This window comes from Musca autumnalis, unplaced genomic scaffold, assembly GCF_047663935.1.
Source record: "Musca autumnalis isolate F117 unplaced genomic scaffold, ASM4766393v1 scaffold_1, whole genome shotgun sequence".
Lineage (NCBI taxonomy): Eukaryota > Metazoa > Arthropoda > Insecta > Diptera > Muscidae > Musca > Musca autumnalis.
In genome coordinates, this window is record NW_027411644.1 from 307,044,347 (window position 1) to 307,064,814 (window position 20,468).

A 20,468-nucleotide genomic window follows, 5' to 3' on the forward strand; every position below is an offset into this window, starting at 1 on the left:
AAGGCATAGAAAAAAAGCAAAAGCAACAACAGACACATAGGTACATAAAAAATTCCAAAGAAACACATAACATACTTTAATAAAAGAAAAACTGAATGAAAAAATTTATAAAAAGTCGCACTTTTAAAAAGAAAAAAATTATGTAGAAACATCGTGAACACTCTCCTTAGTTGTGAAATAAAACACATTTTCCTCAAAGTTGAAATCATCAGCAGGAAATCGGCATCTGGAATCAAATGATTATATATTATAATAAATAGGTACATCCATATTACAAATATACATATGTATGCATGTATGTATGTATGTATATAAAAATTTTATTGGTGTAATTACCAATATTAAATGCGATTTTTTCCTTGTACTAAAAAGCACAATTTTTTTAAGAAAACACAAAACACTCACTCACTTTAGCGTCTTTACTCAACGATTGTATTTAAAAAAACTGAAGAAAAAAGAACAACATAAAACACCATACACACAGCTCTTTATTATAAAACAGCATTGCGCAGCCGCGAGAGCCCGTTGTTACGCTCTTTGACAAAAATCCTCTTTCAACCCATAAAAAATATGTTCTAACATAAAAACAAATAAAATTGAGATATGTTACAAAATGTTGCAAACATATATATTTTTGGACACAAACAAATTATGTTTGGATCCAAACATATATTTGTTTGCAACCAATCCCAAACAAATATTAATTTGGATCCAAACTTATTTCTAACATATATTTTTCTGCGTGCGATTAGTAGATATTTTTCTAGCGATGAATAGTTCTTCTTATACATAAATGGAACGTGGGTCTTGTCATAGATGACCTGTAGGTCAGTTCCTAGAGGACTAGTAGAACTGTTCATAGCAGATGAGTAAATCATAAAACAACATTTAGAAGTGTCCCAAAATGCAACATTTCTTAATATTATCTAACAAAAATTAATCTTTATATATAAAACTCAATTGTCGTTTGTTGGTAATTGAATCAGTTGAAAACGGCTGGAGCGATTTGGATAATTTTTTGTGGAAATGTTAGTCATAGTCCAGTTTAGGTTTTTATGCAAAGAAAAATTGGCCACGTCCACTTTTCCGCCCACTTTTATAAATATGTTATATCTACGAAGCCACTTAATAGATCTTCCTGAAATTTTCAGGGAAGGTAGAGTGATGACCCTCGGTTGAAATAGGCTACATATTTGCTTGAATTTCGGATCGGGCGGGGGTACCTCCCCCATGCCCTATTTTTGTAAAAATGTAATATTTGCAACAATTACAAATGTATCGCTTTGAAAATTAATTTCCGAGTCAATGGCGATTGCGTCTCCGACCTTACGTGCTTATTTGGGACATTAAGACTGGACAACGCCCACTTTTTTAAATATGTTATATCTACGAAACTACTGAATCGATTTTCCTGAAACTTTCAGCGAATGTACAGGGTTGGTCTCCGATAAAAATAGGCTACATATTTGTTGACTTTCGGATCGGGTGGGTACCTCCCCTATGCCCTATTTTTGTAAAAATGCAATATTTGCAACAAATACGAATGTATCGGTTTGTGAATTTATTTGCGAGTCAATGGCGATTGTGTCTCCAACCTTACGTACTTATCTTGGGACTTAGGATTTGACCACGCTTACTTTCTAATTAGGTTATATCTACAAAACTACTAAAGGGATTTTCAAGAACATCGCGATTTGTCTAAACTTTTAAATCTTTATAAATAAAAATCAAATATCGTTCGTTGGAACCGATTTTCCTGAAAATGTCAGGGAATGTACGGGCATATTTTCTTGAATTTAAAAAAAAAAAAACGCCTTACCTTCATGAATGAAAATCAAATGCTGTCATAACCCAACTTAGGTTTTTGGGAAATAAAAGTTTACCACGCCCCCGAAAACAGGTTACATATTTTATTGAATTCCAGAGGGGGCGGGGTACCTCCCCTATACGATGTTTTAAAAAAACGTTATATTTGCAAAAATTATGTGTGTATCGGATTAAAAATTTACGGATAATCTACAATCTAGGGGTTTATAGGCCTGACCACGCCTGTTTTTTAATATGTCATAACTCCAATACCATAAAATTTGCAGCAAAAGCTCAAAGTTTGCCGTTGTTATGTATATTTTATGCCTTTCTGTTAAACGCCTTTCTGTTAAGCCAAACTTATGATTATATCGATTTCGGCATACATTTTGGTAGGCAATGAAGTTGTGTGCACCCTAGGAGACAAAATACCGGACCAGGCCCACTTTTTTAATATATTATATCTTGAAGAGTGATGACCACGCCCACTCTTTTCAAGACATTATTTTCCCAAAACTACTGAACCTAATTTTAAGAAAATGTTCAGGAATCTCCCATGGTCCAAAATGCTGTATATTTGTAGACGAATTTCGGGGCCTATTATTTTATAATCTCTATATTTGCTAAACTTATGATTGCATCAGGATGCCAATAAGTTTTCGAGACAACGGTGGTAGCTCCCCGATCAAGAAAAACTATATATTTACAAATGTACTTAAATGGTGAGGTTCAACGGTCCATCAGCCATGAAAAGCTAAAACATATAATTCTCACTAAGCAGGAGAATTCGATTTAACCATGTTTTTAACTTCTATAATTATATCGCTTTAGGATAAAGACAGGGACATGGACGATAATAAATCCTAAAAGGCACAAATTGGCGAAAAATCCGACAAAGTCCGTAAGAGAAAAGAAAGGTTAAAGACAATATCTGTTGATAAAAATCCTTCTCGGTTTAACAATGGACCGAAGAAGCGATGTAGAAAATTCCTTTTTTTGAATTGTCAAGCATAAAGTCGATAAAAAGTTATCAGTAAAACTCATTACGACGGGCCAGCAACGCGGACCGGGGTCTGCTAGTGTTAGTATAAACAACAAACTTTCTACATTGTGGGGTAGGGTTTCATTATACCCTATTACACCAAATAAGTGGTCATAAAATGCATTGTAAACGTGATTTTCCATGTATGTGTAACAGTCACCCACCAATCCATGGCATATAACACGAACATTTTTTTTGACCGGGTTTGGTAACCTATGACGACTTTTACCAAAAATGTCAAAAATTGTATCTCTGTAATAAACAAAAGTAAACGTTAAAATGTGTATTTTACGGAATGAGCTTCTCATGTCCTTTTATTTCAGAGCGTAGCATAATGAAAGAGGGAATTCGAAGCTGAATATAAAATAGGTTTGAAAATATTTTATTAGGGGTCCAAATATTTTTATATCAATCTTTACATGTTCAGCCGATGACCTCTAGAGTCTAGACCTTAAATAGGATGAGAACACATATTCATCTTTATGGACACGTTTTCGTCTAATGATTGACATTGAACCAAATACATAGGTACCACTTACATTTGACATGCATACTGTTATAATTCTCTCCTAAGTTTTTTTGCGAAAAAATTACATCACCTTAAACGCCGGCTCACATCAAATAAATTTGCCACCAAACAAACCAATGTCGAATTTAAGGCGAATTGTAAATGTAAAAAGTTCAAAAGGTTAAAATAGGCGCAGTACACAATAACCCGTTGGTTTGTGTGTGGTAGACGGGCGACAAGAGACACCATTCATCGTACACATCATACATACTTATATAGACCCAAAAGCATTTTGGAAAAAAACTAAACTGTTTAACAAAAATAAACCTAAACTGAAACAAAATCGTATCGGTAAAATAAAGGCTTGGCTATTTTCAGCAAACAACGACAACAACAACAAAAACAAACAGAGACTGACATGATTTGTTTCATGAAAATCGAAAAAAAAAACAACAAAACACATATTGTTACCTGCCTGATAATCATTGGTGTTACGTCTTTTCGGGTCAAAGTTTAAAATTAACAGCCTTTGTTTGTTAAGTCAGTCAGCAGCCTTACATCAGAGACTACGACAAACACGTTGCATGTTCGAGAAGACCTAGAAGAGGACGACTGGTCGAAAATAACTAAAAATAAAATTTAGTAACAACACCTCACCACACCCTTGAAATTATCGATTTGACAACGTCGTATTTTGAGATGGCATCAGTGGTCAGTTTTGGTTTCTAAAGAAAAGAGGCTGAAGCTTTTTTCGTAATGAAGAGGTATTGTTATCCTCATATAGACGGCTTATTGGAAGTCCATAAGAGGACTTATTGGTCGTCTATAAGAATACCTACTGGCCATCTATAAGACCCTTTAGTCTCCTAAAAGAAGACCGTATGGTCTTCTATGAGAATACCCTTTGGTTTTCTATAAGAAGTCTTTTGGTCCTCTTTGGGAAGATCCTTTAGACTTTTATAAGAAGACCCTTTGGTCTTCTATAAGAAGACCATTTGGTCTTCTATAAGAATCCCCTTGGGTCTTCCATAAGAATCCCCTTGGGTCTTCTTTAGGAAGACCCTTTGGTCTTCTAAAAGAAGACCATTTGGTCTTCTATAGGAAGACCATTTGGTCTTCTATAGGAAGACCCTTTGGTCTTCTATAAGAAAACCTTTGGGTCAATTAAAAGAAGACCCTTTGGACTTCTAAAAGAAGACCCTTTGGTATTCTATAAGAAGACCCGTTGGTCTGCTATAAGAAGACCCTTTGGTTTTCTTTAAGAAAACCTTTTGGTCATTTAAAAGAAGACCCTTTGGTTTTCTATAAGAATATCCTTTGGTATTCTATAAGAGAAGTCGTTTGGTCTTCTTTAAGAAGACCCTTTGAACTTCTATAAGAAGACCCTTTAAACTTCTATAAGAATACCCTTTGGTCTTCTATAAGGAGACCCTTTGTTCTTCTATATGAAGACCCTTTGGTCTGCTATAAGAAGACCCTTTGGTCTTCTATAAGAAGACCCTTTGGTCTTCTATAAGAAGACCCTTTGGTCTTCTATAAGAAGACCCTTTGGTCTTCTATAAGAAGACCCTTTGGTCTTCTATAAGAAGACCCTTTGGTCTTCTATAAGAAGACCCTTTGGTCTTCTATAAGAAGACCCTTTGGTCTTCTATAAGAAGACCCTTTGGTCTGCTATAAGAAGACCCTTTGGTCTTCTATAAGAAGACCCTTTGGTCTTCTATAAGAAGACCCTTTAGTCTTCTATAAGAAGATCCTTTGGTCTTCTTTAAGAAGATCCTTTGGTCTTCTTTAAGAAGATCCTTTGGTCTTCTTTAAGAAGATCCTTTGGTCTTCTTTAAGAAGATCCTTTGGTCTTCTTTAAGAAGATCATTTGGTCTTCTTTAAGAAGATCATTTGGTCTTCTTTAAGAAGACCCTTTGGTCTTCTGTAAGAAGACCTTTTGGTCTTCTATAACAAGACCCTTTGGACCCTGCTATAAGAAGACCCTTTGATATTCTATAACAAGACCCTTTGGACCCTGCTATAAGAAGACCCTTTGATATTCTATAAGAAGACCCTTTGGTCTTCTTTAAGAAGACCCTTTGGTCTTCTTTAAGAAGACCCTTTGGTCTTCTATAACAAGGCCCTTTGGTCTTTTGGTCTTCTTTAAGAAGATCCTTTGGTCTTCTTTAAGAAGATCCTTTGGTCTTCTTTAAGAAGATCATTTGGTCTTCTTTAAGAAGATCATTTGGTCTTCTGTAAGAAGACCTTTTGGTCTTCTATAAGAAGACCCTTTGGTCTTCTATAAGAAGATCCTTTGGTCTTCTTTAAGAAGATCCTTTGGTCTTCTTTAAGAAGATCCTTTGGTCTTCTTTAAGAAGATCAATTGGTCTTCTTTAAGAAGACCCTTTGGTCTTCTATAACAAGGCCCTTTGGTCTTCTGTAAGAAGACCTTTTGGTCTTCTATAACAAGATCCTTTGGTCTGCTATAAGAAGACCCTTTGATATTCTATAAGAAGACCCTTTGGTCTTTTATAAGAAGAACACTTGGTCTTTTATAAGAAGACCCTTTGGTCTTCTATAACAAGACCCTTTGGTCTTCTATAAGAAGGTCCTTGTTTTTCTATAAGAAGACCTTTTCGTTTTAGTTCCATAAGAAGACCCTTTGAACTTCTATTGGAAGACCCGTTTGTATTCTGTAAGAAGCAGCTTTGGTATTCTATAAAAAATTACTTGGTGTTCTATAAGAAGACCCGTTGGTCTTACAGAAGTTCAAATTGTCTTGATCTTCTATAAGAAGACCCTTTGGTCTTCTATAAGAAGACCGTGTGGTCTTCAATAAGGGGACCCTTTGGTCTTCCAAAAGAAGACCCTTTGGTCTTTCAAAAGAAGACCCTTTGGTCTTCTATAAGAAGACCCGTTGGTATTTAAAAGAAGACCCTTTGGTCTTCTATAAGAAGACCCCTTGATCTTCTATGAGAAGACCCTTTGGTCTTCTATAAGAAGGTCCTTGGTTTTCTATAAGAAGACCATTTTGTCTTCTATAAGAAGACCCTTTGGAGTTCCATAAGAGGACCCTTTGAACTTCTATTAGAAGACACATTGGTATTCTGTAAGAAGCCGCTTTGGTATTCTATAAAAAGTTACTTGATTTCTATAAAATGACCCTTTGGTCTTCCAAAAGAAGACCCTTTGGTCTTCTTAAAGAAGACCCTTTAGTCTTCTATAAGAAGACCCTTTGATATTCTATAAGAAGACCCTTTGGTCTTCTATAAGAAGAAACTCTTTGATTTTCTATAAGAAAACCTCTTGTTCTTCTAATAATAATAACTATTTGTCTCCTGTAAGCGGATCATTGATCGTCTATAATAGGACTTATTGATCTTCTATAAGAACACCTATTTTTCTTCTATAAGAAGACCTAGTGCTCTTCTACAGGAAGACATAGGGGTCTCCTACAAGAAGACATATGGGTCTTTCACAAGGATACCTATTTGAAAATCCTTGTTGCAACTACTTGTGCTGTAGATTTGATCATTCAGCAATTCGGCACCTGACTGACTGCTTTATAAAAGTGAATGCATATATTTTCCATAGATTTTCCCCTGTACATCGACAAACGCTTTCCATCGTTTGCTGGTATACATTTTAATTCAAACATTTTCCACATAATTTTCTTTATTTAATTTAAACCACCACCGTCGTCCTCTTGCCCAGACACTAAAACAATAAATGTTGGCGCCTGTGGTATATCGAAATGAAAGTGTGAATGCTAGGGGTCATGGAAAATGTTCTGCAATGTTTTATGAAGTGGCGGTGTGGCATGGATGGGAAGGGAAGCGAAGCAAGAGGGAATATGTCACCAGTTATTGCATGTGCAACATTAGTTATGAGGAAGAGGGATACAAGAACAACGATTACGTATGTCGTCGTAATCGTTGACCCTCTCAGCAACAACCAGTCTCTCTGTCATATGTGGTGTATGATGGGTGTTGGGTTTTGGGGTATCTGTTTGTCTGGCTGGGGCAATAAATTCACCATCATCATCATCAACCAGCCATAAATTTCAAGAGAACCCTGGGTTTTGCTATCGATTTTGTGTAAAATTGTATATTTGTTGTTGTTGCCTTTTTCTGCTGCTGTTGTTCTTGTTCTTTCATGCAGCAGACTACTAATGATTTGTGTTAGAATGTCTGACAGAATCGTGCCACCGATTATAATGACAATCAAACAAAATGAATGAATGACAACAGCAGGGGTTGCCAATTTGCATGAAGACGAAAGACAAAAGGGTCTTCTTTTAGAAGACCAAAAGGCCTTCTTATAGAGAATCAACAAGTCTTCTTGGAAGACCGAAAGTTCTCCTGTTAGAAGACCAAAATGTCAACTTATAGAAGATCAAAAATCTCCTCATAGAAGACAAAAGGGTCTACTGATAGAGGACCTAAGGGTCTTCTAATAGAGGACCAAAGGGTCTTCTTATAGAAGACCAAATGGTATCCTTTTTGAAGACGTACATTTCTTCTTATTGAAGTCCAAGACCAGAAAACCAAAAAACCTTCTTCTTATAAGGAACCAAAAGGACTTCTTCTGGACGACCAAATGATCTTCTAATAAAAGAAACCAAAAGGTCTTCTAATAGAAGACCAAAGTGTCTTTTTATAGAGTATCCAAGGGTCTACTTGTATAAGATCAAAAGGTGTACTTATAGAAGTCCAAAAGCTCTTCTTATAGAATACCAAAAAGTCTTCTTCTGGTCTTCTAATAGATGACCAAAAGGGTCTTCTTATGGAGCACCAAAAGCTTTCCGTTTTGAAAATCAAAAGGTCTTCTTACAGAAGTCCAAAAGCTCTTCTTATAGAATACCAAAAGGTAATTTTCTGGAGGTCCAAAGGGTGTTCTTCTGGTGGACCAAAAAGGTCTTCTCATAGAAGACCAAAGGGTCTCCTTTTAGACGATCGAACGGTCGTCTTAAAAATAACAAAAGGTCGTCTTATAGAAGAACGAAAGGTCCTCTTATAGAAGTCCAAAAGGTCGTCTTATTGAAGACCAAAAGCTCATCTTATAGAAGACCAAAAGGTCGACTTATAGAAGACCAAAAGGTCGTTTTATAGAAGACCAAAAGGTCGTCTTATAGAAGACCAAAAGGTCGTTTTATAGAAGACCAAAAGGTCGTTTTATAGAAGACCAAAAGGTCGTCTTATTGAAGACCAAAGAGTCTTCTTATTAGAATATCAAAAGGTCGTCTTAGAAAAGACTAAAAGGTCGTATTATAGAATACCATAAGGTCGTCTTATAGAAGACCAAAAGGTCGTCTTATATAAGGCCAAAAGGTCGTCTTATAGACGGCCAAAAGGTCGTGTTATAGACGGCCAAAAGGTCGTCTTATAGAATACCAAAAGGTTCTCTTATAGAAGACCAAAAGGTCATCTTATAGAAAACCAAAAGGTCGTCTTATAGAAAACCAAAAGGTCGTCTTATAGAAGACCATAATTTCGTCTTATTAGAAGACCAAAAGGTCGTCTTATAGAAGACCATAATGTCGTCTTATTAGAAGACCAAAAGGTCGTCTTATAGAAGACCGAAAGGTCATCTTATAGAAGACCAAAAGGTCATCTTATAGAAGACCAAAAGGTCATCTTATAGAGCACCAAAAGGTCATCTTATAGAAGACCAAAAGGTCATCTTATAGAAGACCAAACGGTCATCTTATCGAAGACCAAAAGGTCATCTTATAGAAGACCAAAAGGTCATCTTATCGAAGACCAAAAGGTCATCTTATCGAAGACCAAAAGGTCATCTTATAGAGCATCAAAAGGTCACCTTATAGAAGACCAAAAGGTCGTCTTATAGAAGACCAAAAGGTCGTCTTATAGAAGACCAAAAGGTCGTCTTATAGAAGACCAAAAGGTCGTCTTATAGAAGACCAAAAGGTCGTCTTATAGAAGACCAAAATATCGTCTTATAGAAGACCAAAATATCGTCTTATAGAAGACCAAATGTCGTCTTATAGAGCACCAAAAGACCAAAGGGTCTTCTTATAGAAGTCCAAAAGGTCTTCTTATAGAAGACCAAAGGTCGTCTTAAAGAAGACCAAAGGTCGTTTTAAAGAAGACTAAAGGTCGTCATATAGAAGACCAAAGGTCGTCTTATAGAAGACCAAAGGTCGTCTTATAGAAGACCAAAGGACGTCTTATAGAAGACCAAAGGTCGTCTTATAGAAGACCAAAAGGTCGTCTTATAGAAGACCAAAAGGTCGTCTTATAGAAGACCAAAAGGTCGTCTTATAAAGGACCAAAAGACCAAAGGGTCTTCCTATAGAAGACCAAATGTCTTCTTATAGAAGACCAAAATATCGTCTAATAGAAGACCAAATGTCGTCTTATAGAAGACCAAAAGGTCTTCTTATAGAAGACCAAAAGGTCGTCTTATAGAAGACCAAAATATCGTCTTATAGAAGACCAAATGTAGTCTTATAGAGCACCAAAAGACCAAAAGGTCATCTTATAGAGCATCAAAAGGTCACCTTATAGAAGACCAAAAGGTCGTCTTATAGAAGACCAAAAGGTCGTCTTATAGAAGACCAAAAGGTCGTCTTATAGAAGACCAAAAGGTCTTCTTATAGAAGTCCAAAAGGTCTTCTTATAGAAGACCAAAAGATCGTCTTATAGAAGAACAAAGGTCGTCTTATAGAAGACCAAAAGGTCTTCTTATAGAAGACCAAAGGACGTCTTAAAGAAGACCAAATGTCGTTTTAAAGAAGACCAAAGGTCGTTTTAAAGAAGACCAAAGGTCGTCATATAGAAGACCAAAGGTCGTCTTATAGAAGACCAAAGGTAGTCTTATAGAAGACCAAAGGTCGTCTTATAGAAGACCAAAGGTCGTCTTATAGAAGACCAAAGGTCGTCTTATAGAAGACCAAAGGACGTCTTATAGAAGACCAAATGTCTTCTTATAGAAGACCAAAAGGTCTTCTTATAGAAGACCAAAAGGTCTTCTTATAGAAGACCAAAAGGTCTTCTTATAGAAGACCAAAAGGTCTTCTTATAGAAGACCAAAAGGTCTTCTTATAGAAGACCAAAAGGTCTTCTTATAGAAGACCAAAGGGTCTTCTTATAGGAGACCAAAGGGTCTTCTTATAGAAGACCAAAGGGTCTTCTTATAGGAGACCAAAGGGTCTTCTTATAGGAGACCAAAAGGTCGTCTTATAGAAGACCAAAAGGTCGTCTTATAGAAGACCAAAGGGTCGTCTTATAGAAGACCAAAAGGTCTTCTTATAGAAGACCAAAGGGTCTTCTTATAGAAGACCAAAAGGTCGTCTTATAGAAGACCAAAGGGTCGTCTTATAGAAGACCAAAGGGTCGTCTTATAGAAGACCAAAAGGTCTTCTTATAGAAGACCAAAGGGTCTTCTTATAGAAGACCAAAGGGTCTTCTTATAGGAGACCAAAAGGTCGTCTTATAGAAGACCAAAAGGTCGTCTTATAGAAGACCAAAAGGTCGACTTATAGAAGACCAAAGGGTCGTCTTATAGAAGACCAAAGGGTCGTCTTATAGAAGACCAAAGGGTCGTCTTATAGAAGACCAAAGGGTCGTCTTATAGAAGACCAAAAGGTCTTCTTATAGAAGACCAAAGGGTCTTCTTATAGAAGACCAAAGGGTCTTCTTATAGAAGACCAAAGGGTCTTCTTGCAGAAGACCAAAAGGTCGTCTTATAGAAGACCAAAAGGTCGTCTTATAGAAGACCAAACGGTCGTGTTATAGAAGACCAAAAGGTCGTCTTATAGAAGACCAAAAGATCTTCTTATACAAGACCAAAAGGTCTTCTTATAGAAGATCAAAACATCGTTTTATAGAAGACCAAAAGGTCGCCTTATGGAAGACCAAAAGGACGTCTTATAGAAGACCAAAAGGACGTCTTATAGAAGACCAAAAGATCGCCTTATGGAAGACCTAAAGGACGTCTTATAGAAGACCAAAAGATATTCTTATAGAAGACCAAAAAATCGTCTTATAGAAGACCAAAAGGTCGTCTTATAGAGGACCAAAGGTCGTCTTATAGAAGACCAAAGGGTCTTCTTATAGAAGACCAAAGGGTCGTCTTATATAAGACAAAAAGGTCGTGTTATAGAAGACCAAAGGGTCGTCTTTATAACACAAAAACGTCATCTTATAGAAGACCAAAATGTCGCCTTATAGAAGACCAAACGGTCGTCTTATAAAAGACCAAAAGGTCTTCCAATAGAAGACTAAAGTGTCGTCTTATAGAAAAGGATCGTCTTATAGAAGACCAAGGGTCTTCTTATAACGCAAAAAGGTCGTCTTATAGAAGACTAAAAGGTTACCTTATAGAAGACCAAAAAGTCATATTATAGAATACCAAAAGAAGACCAAAGGTCTTCTTATAGAAGACCAAAGGTCGTCTTATAGAAGACTGAAGGTCGTCATATAGAAGACTGAAGGTCGTCTTATAGGAGACCAAAGGTCGTCTTATAGAAGACCAAAAGTCGTCTTATAGAAGACCAAAGGTCGTTTTATAGAAGACCAAAGGTCGTCTTATAGAAGACCAAAAAGTTTTGTTATAGAAGACCAAAGGGTCGTCTTTATAACACAAAAACGTCATCTTATAGAAGACAAAAAAGTCGTCTTATAGAAGACCAAATGGTCGTCTTATAGAAGACCAAAAGGTTACCTTATAGAAGACCAAAAAGTCATATTATAGAATACCAAAGAAGACCAAAGGTCTTCTTATAGAAGACCAAAGGTCGTCTTATAGAAGACCAAAGGTCGTCTTATAGAAGACCAAAGGCCCTCTTATAGAAGACCAAAAGATCGTCTTATAGAAGACCAGAAGGTTGTCTTATTGAATAGAAAAACAAAAGGAAGTTGGAAAGGCCTTCTGTAAGACCAACATGTCTCCTCATAAAATACAAATTAGGTCTTTTCAAAGAAGACCAAATGTACCACAAATAGATACCCTACGGTTAAATGCACTTTCCAGCCATTGTAGTCGTCATAGTGAATATTCACATTCACGATAATGATGGATGGATAAAGTGCAGCCAGTGCTGCCAGCCTGCCAGGGCTTTTTGTCATTCAATTAAGTTCTAATTTAATCTTATTTGCTGCTTTGCTCTTGATGTGGCTGTATTTATTAGTCTTTGCCTCCCCATCTCTGTGTGTGTGGGTATTGATGCGTGGGTGTTTTGTAGAGGGTACTTGACATGATTTTTCCCAACATACATGGCTTTCTTTTCATTGTGTCCCCCATTGTTCCTCCATATCACTTTTAATTTTCTAATAAGCTCACATACAGATTTAATTGCTACTTGACATTATGAGAAACTATAACGACCCTCGTTATTCATTTGGATTTTGTTGATTGGCTCGAATGGTGATGCTGAGAAGAAGAAGAAGAATCCCCTTTTTTAACTAACGAACACTTGTGCCCAATATGTGTGAAATTAAATTTGCCTTTGTTCCATTTTATTGGAAGTATTTTGGGGGGATTTGGAGATGCATTTCTCTTTTGTTTACTTACTCTCGCCACTTGACATGCATTTTTGGCACAACCCTCGTGTAGTGGCCAGGGCGGGGGAACTAGTTGCTCCTTCTTCTTCTTTGGAAATTGCTGTTTGCTGTAATTTGATCTTTTGATTTGCCTGTAAAAGCAAAGCAAAGACATCGTCTTGTAATTGAGTAAAGTGCAGTACTTTTTTATGTTTCTACCTGCAATTACTTCTTTTCTTGTTTCTTTCTTCTTCTTTTGCTTAAATTGGTGTTCTTTTCTTGCCTTTTATGTCGACGTTTTAATTTCGAGCCAGTTGAGTGCAATTGCAAGCAAACTTGAACCACTTTTTTTGGTTTATTTTTTTCTTTTTGATTTGTTGGCCCCTTTGCCGGGCAGGAACTTTGAAAGAGATTCTTAAATTGCACTGTGGGACAGGAAAGAAACAAACTTTTTTTGATTCAGTGGCCTGCGTCAACGAAATAATGGTTATGGACAGGCGAAATAAAATTAAGGATCTGCTCAGCCTATGATTGCACAAAAAACCAATAACAGGAGTGGTTTACCTATAGGTACTATGCTATAGGTGAACCACTCGTGCTATTGGTTTTTTTGTGCAGTCAAAGGCTGATGCAGTATTTAGCTGTCGGTAAAGCCAGTTGTTTTTTTTTTTTTTGTTTTGTCCTGCTGTCCATGCTCCACAAGCAACACTGCTGCTGCATTCCTTAATTTTTGTCGGCCCGAAATGCATTTTGCCTGCCGACCTGTACATTTTATGAATGAATGAAGTTGTACGACTTCATTGGATTCAAAAGCTTGTTTGTTAACCCGCCTGATTGAATTTCTTTCTTTTTTACTTTAATTTGTTGGTATAATCTTTTATCCTCTCTCTCTCTTCCCAAACGGCATAAACTTTAATTTTCTTAATATTTACTTTTTTTCTGGTGTTTTTTTTTTTTTTCTTTTGCAGCACTGACGGTTCCGAATCGCCCACATTGGCTGAATCCGATGCAGATGGTCACGACAAGCCACGCGTTAAATATGGAGAATTAGTTATTTTGGGGTAAGTGAATGAATGAATTTGACATTTCTCATAAAAGTTTGTCTGTCTCTCTTAAATGGATGGAAAAATTAAATAAAAGATAAGCCAAGATTATAAATAGACATCGGATTTTAGCATGTTTTTTATTTCTTATCCGATTGGACTCAAATTTTGGATCTAGGCGTTTTGAGGGTCAATTTTTCGATATTTGGGGTCATATCAAAAATATGCAAAAAATATGCAAAAAATATGCAAAATATATGCAAAAAATATGCAAAATATATGCAAAAAATATGCAAAATATGCAAAAAATATGCTAAATATGCAAGTGTTTTTTTCACAAAAATCGTCAATTAAACTTGGAAAATCATCAAAAAAGCATTCTAAATTAAGTTTTTTGACGTTTAACATAGTTTTTTGCAGATTATTATGTTATTGAGACTCTCCAGATATTCCGCCACAGCAATAAATCTAGACTAACAAGACTTAAATCAGTTTTCACAATGTAAGCAAATGTCAAATAACCCAGCATTCCTATTACAACATAATTTGCTTCCTATACAAATGTAGATAGATAATGGAAAAATTTCAAAAACTCAATCAGAAATGTCAAAATCAACGTGTCCAAATATGGTGATAGTTTCTAATTGGCCAAAATTGTCTAGCAGAAAAACAAAGGAGCTAGAGTTAGTCATCGCTATTTTTGTTTAGATAAAAGCGCATTTTTTTTCTAGTTTTTGGAAAAAGGGTTCGTTTTTTAGCGAAAAATGTGAAAAAGTACTAAAGTACCATTTACGATTCCAGGTTCTGGAATATAACTATAATTAAAAGTATAAGTTTTGAATATCCACATATTAGATTTTAATATATTTATAGTGTTTAGTCCTTTATTCAGTTTATACAGACATAAATTGGCAATTTTTGTTCTTTATGGTCAAAAAGCTTCATTGGAAAAATGCTCTAACTGCCGCTTTAGTATTGATGACATGGTTTTAGTTTAATGCACTAAAAATACATAATTTTATAATTTCGGTCTATATTGTACGCATAATGCAGAATTGGAAAATGTTCACCCCTCGGCGAAAAGTAATGCATTATTGTTATACCCACCCACGATGAATAATAAGAAAAATGAAGAACGTCCAATGATTAGGGCAATATGACATCCCTTAGAAAAACCACACAATAGAGTGGTAGTGGTAAAATAAGTCAAAAACCTTGGAATTGTCTTTAAATGGCAAAACCACTCACATATTTCTGCTAGAAAAGTATTTGGAATGCTAAAAAATATAGTTCATTCATTCCTGCTACAGGAAAACAATTTTGATAACACAGTCGAAAAGTCATAACCCTTTTGTATACACAATTGTTTAATTTATACCTTCCCGTGTACTCGATAATTTGTACTAATTATTACCAATGCTTTGAATTTTGACAGTTGTTTAATGGAGAAGTTGGTAAAAAAATTGTTTCAGCAACATTTAGTAAAAATTATCGAGTACAAGGACAAACCTTTCATGACACATTAGTCTTGTTGTATAGGATATAAATAAATATATTAAGAAAAATATTCGCGCCCTAAAAGGCAAAGATTTTAAGGAATATTAATTTACAAAACGATGAAATTATGCATCCGTCTCTAGGTTTGCTTACATCCTGATGTAAACTTTAAAAACGCCATATTTCTAGCACTACTTTCACAATCTGATTGCCTTTTTCTTTTTCCGGATTTTCGAGTAGAAAAATCTCACTAGTTTTTACACGTAGAGCACTTTCATTTAAGTGTTCGTAATTAGCAGTTACAATTTAAAAAAGTATTATTATATAACTTCCACGAGTGATTTAATCATATAAAATAATTTATTTTCCTTACAATTCGTTAATCCGAACATTTTGATAATTCGGACACCGCCGAAACCTGTGGTGTAGGGATTATCGCGAATCAACTGTATATATGGGAGCAATATCCAAATCAGAATCAATTCTTACCAAAATAGGGATCGCCCTAGGCCCAAAAAATCCCCAATTTTTATGCGAAGTGGTCTATAAATGTGACCCGTGCTTTATTTTCAAAAAGACATGGCGAGATGCGAATCTATGCAGATCATCAAAAGGAACTGTGGGTCTATTTCGTTTCATTTTGCATGTTGCAAACTCATTCACTAAGACATAATACCCTTAGCGTATTAAAATATAGTTATCAGTGCAATCATGAATAAAAATTCCGTGCAGAATTTGTTTCCTTTCCCCAATTTCACAATTTTTTATTTCCGTATTTATGCTCAAAAAGGGAATATTTTTGTCGATTCGACTAGTATACGCCATAATGAAGCGAATCTAGTACTTTTCAACTTTTAACAAATATTGATTTTAAAAGAATTTCACTTTTAAAAATTATTTTCCGTGTGGAAAATTCAGAGGGAAATATTCATGATGGCACCGTATATATTTGTTATATGTTTTTAATTAAATATGAAAGATTTTATGTAATATTCAATATTTCCTTAGTCTTAATTTCTAGCTCATTTGTTATTCTGTCAGACAATTTTGGCCGAGCAGAACCTATCAACATATTTGGATACATACATTTTGACATTTCTGATTGAGTTTTTGAACAAATTTGTATTAGAAAGCAACTTATGTTGTAATAAGAAGGCTGTCTTATAGGAAATTTTCTACGTCTTTTAGTCCAGATTTATTGCTGTGGCGGAATAATAACTAATAACATGATAATCTGCTAAGAAATCGACGTTTAACGGCAATAAACTTAATATAGAACACTTTTTGATGACTTTCCAAATTTAATTTGATGATTTTTGTCAAAAAAATTACTTGCATATTTTGCATATTTTTTGCATATTTTGCATATTTTTTGCATATTTTGCATATTTTTTGCATATTTTGCATATTTTTTGCATATTTTGTGCATATGCAAAATATGCAAAAAAATAAAAAATATGAGCCTGTCATTGCATTCAGTTTTCTTCAAAACGAATTTTGGTCCAATCAGAATTTTCGTATCTTTATTAATAAAAAATATGCAAATATGCAAAATCCGATGTCTAATTATAAATGAAGAGGAGGATGAGTGTGCGTGTTATTTTAAATATATCATCCTGAGGGTATTTTTAAGTATTTGAACTTCATCAGAAGTTTTAGACTTTGTTAATTATTTAATATTTGTTGTTTGTGTTTTAAATGACAAATTTTTGTTGCTTAAATGAAGTGGCTGCTCCGTTAATGGATTTAAATTTAATGGCGCTGTAAAATAAATGACTTGCAAAGGTTATGAGAAGTCTAGAGCTTCAAGTTTTTCTTAAAATGACAACACAAATCTTCGTCCATTATATATGTACGTACTCCTTGGCAGACGCCGTGTGAAACCAAGTAAGGTCAAATTGTGGACCCGTGAGCTGGGTCTGATGCGGAGGGGAGTTGCGCGCCTGAAGAAGCGTTTCCAAAGGGCAAGACGAACCAATGCAGAAGATTTGACTCAGCGTAAAGCTGAGTTCCTTGCTGTTCTTAGGACGTAAAAAAGACGATTGGAGGTGATTTATACAGGATAACAGGGATGATCCCTGGGGAAAGGTATACCTTGTGTGCCGACACGGTGAGTCTAAGCGTCAGGTTGACCTACAGGCGTTGCGTCTTGGCTCCACGTCGACGGCCTCGAGGTGGACGGGAAACGTAGGGCTTTTACTGGGGTCTTTCTTCCCAAGGTCGGAGACTCATTCACCTCCCCCGCTTGTGTGGGAGTTGGGTGAGCCTCCGGACTTGGAGCGTAATGAAGTTGCGGACAGTATCTGCCGGATTAGAGTAGTGCTTGGAAAAGTGCTGGAGAGGATTATGGTGGCAAGGCTTGGGGAGTGCCGCGGCGTGAGTCCTTCACCGCTTTGTCGAGGGTAGAGGTACGGTGGACGCGTGGACGCATGTGCAGAACAGTCTGAGCGGGTCAAATGCCAAATATGTCTTATGCATATTTGTTGATTTTTAGGGTGCATTTGACTTCCTTTCGTGGGATAGCGTGCTCGAAAAGCTATCTGAGATCAGGTGTCGGGAGTTTGTTCTCTGGTCGAGTTATTTCAGTGGACGAAGGCCTTGTGTCGTGGGAGCCAATGAGATGGTCTGGGCAGATGTGGAGCGAGGCTGCCCTCAGGGGTCTATCTGTGGTCCATTTATTTGGAGCCTCATGATGGATTCCCTGCTGCGGGAGTTAGCGACCACTTTCAAGATCTGTGCGTATGCTGATGATCTCCTCATCATGATCGAAGGTGAGGCTCGTGCCGAACTGGAACGTCGTGCTGAGGAGGCCATGGACATCGAGGGGGCCTGGAGTGACTGAGTGGGTGTTGAGGTGTCTAAGGAGAAGACTGAGCTAATGCTGCTGAAAGGTAGATTAGCGCACAGTCGACTTCCCCACGTTCGATTTGGTGACCACGGCATACGTTATGTCAAGCAGGTCAAGTACCTTGGGATAACGATGGCCGAGAGAATGAATTTCCTGCCGCACTTTGATCGTTTGAAGGACAAGTTAACTGCTGTAGCTGCTATGGTTAGAAGGGTATTGCGGACCGACTGTGGTTTGAGCAGACGTTCCGTGCGCACCATATATAGTGGACTCTTTGTTGCCTGTGGTGCACCTGTATGATGTGCTGCAGCAGAATCTGTTGTTGGGCGTAGAAAGCTTTTGTCGTCTCAACGAGTGGTCATGTTAGCATGTCTGCCAGTGTGTCCACGAACGCAATGCAGGTGCTACTTGGCGCCCTGTCCTTTGACCTGGAAGCGAGATGTAGGACTGTTCTGTACAAGCTGAAGCGTAGCTTGCAACTGTCTGAGGATGATTGGCTCGGGCCTTCTGATCTGGTGGGTGGGGATGTTAGGCGGCGCAGTGCAATCCTTCGGGAGCGTGCTGCTGTTAGGTGGCGGACTAGGTGGACGGACAGTGACAAAGGGAGGGTGACGTACGAACGTTCGCTACGTTCTTACTGGACCGCCCAGACTTCGGTTTCAGCATCAGTCTGAGATTCTTACTGACGGGGCATGGCTCTCTAAATGCATTTTTATATGCAAGAGGCCTGGTCGGGACAGATTTATGTGGGTGTGGGATGACTGAAGACTGGTGGCATATACTGACGGAATGTCGGTACTATGAAGACATTAGAGATTTAGTCAATATGGGTATCACGTATGGAGGGGCGGGGTGGGATTTCAGTAGGACACTTGGAGACAGACGGACTTTTAGTTGTTTGTTAGGAGAAGGACTAGACTTAGTGGAGGTAATTCCTCCACATAGTCATCTCTACAATTTGGGCGTGTTGGTGTTGGAGGAGAGTTGGTGTTGGTGCGGCGTCGTTTTTCCTGGTGTGGATGTCGTGCCAACCATCCGTGAGGGTGGTCTCATATATTGTTTGTGTTGTTCGTTGCCGCGGTCCCTGTGGGCCCATGGTGCAGTCCGTGAGGACAGCATGTTAAATGTTTGTGGTCCTGTCTTGTATGTTTGTTCCGCTGGTTTATATGGAGGAGGTCACCAGTCCGGGGCTGTTTGGAGTCCAACTGGTAGTGGTCATTAGCCACGAAGCCTGACCGGAGGCTATATTCTGGTACCGCGGGTGTCAGGTGCCCCCAGATCCTCGGGTCTGGCCTGGCAGTTGGTGTTGGCCCCCTTGTGGGAGCATCGCGGTGGCTGTGGTTTGGACCCAAATCGCGGGTAGAGTTTAGGCTCGAATGTAGAGTTGCATATCAACCGGGTGCCTGACCCATAAAAAGGCAGGAGTTTAGATAGGCTCCGCTCCTATCCAAGGTGGCAACCACGTCCAAATACGTGTTAGTGAATTGGTACTCGTACTTCTGTGCGGGGGCGTTGGTAGACGCATTGTATTCACCCGGTGTTAAGAGCACTGTGAGGTAGACCGCATGGTAGGTACTCACATAAAGCACCACGACGTATAGATGTTCCCACCATCATGCCCGAAGGGACAAGGGAGACTTCCCTCATATTAATCCGTGTAAACCGATTGATATCACAGGGACTAACATCGATGAAATTTTTAAAACAATCCTCGGACAGACCTTAAACGCCACCTTTTCCCATATTTTCTTTTTGAGGGAGGGATCGTGGAAGATGTCCGATATAGTACATTTTTGAACTTGATTTAAGTTTATGAGAAATATTACGATATCGTTTCCATTTGTCACTGTAGGATTTTTAGAGCGTTGGGACCATTAAGCATGGAACCAGGAAGCACAGTTTTGCCACTCAAAACATTAAATCGCTGTGAACAGGGCCTAAAGTGGCCCATCGGTAAACTATTTAAAAGATCAATGGGTACTGCATTCAAGAGAATTTTAAGCTTTTGTAAGGAAGATTCCCGATGGTGTTGTCCGATATAGAAACTTCTTAAAAATTCAAGTTTGAAGGAAAATCTTCGATTTGCAAAGTTTAGGCCAAATCGGATACTCAATTTGTATGCGAAAGTGTGCCCTCCAGTCATTTTAGTTCTGGTTGGACAATTATGTCAGTAGGCATAAACTTGCCCATGAAGTATATTCGGTAAAAATTTCAAAGCTATCTTCGAACAGCCTTA

The 20,468-nt window shown here is 37.4% G+C and overlaps 1 protein-coding gene across 2 annotated transcripts in view; it reads left to right on the forward strand.

The window, feature by feature from the left end:
* Pli (E3 ubiquitin-protein ligase pellino) overlaps window positions 1-20,468 on the forward strand; it is a 161,550-nt gene that overhangs the window by 107,158 nt on the left and 33,924 nt on the right. For both annotated transcript variants that reach the window (XM_073962105.1, XM_073962106.1), the window contains exon 3: window positions 13,813-13,905. In XM_073962105.1, the coding sequence (XP_073818206.1) occupies window positions 13,813-13,905 (93 nt within the window). The remainder of the gene's footprint in view (window positions 1-13,812; window positions 13,906-20,468) is intronic.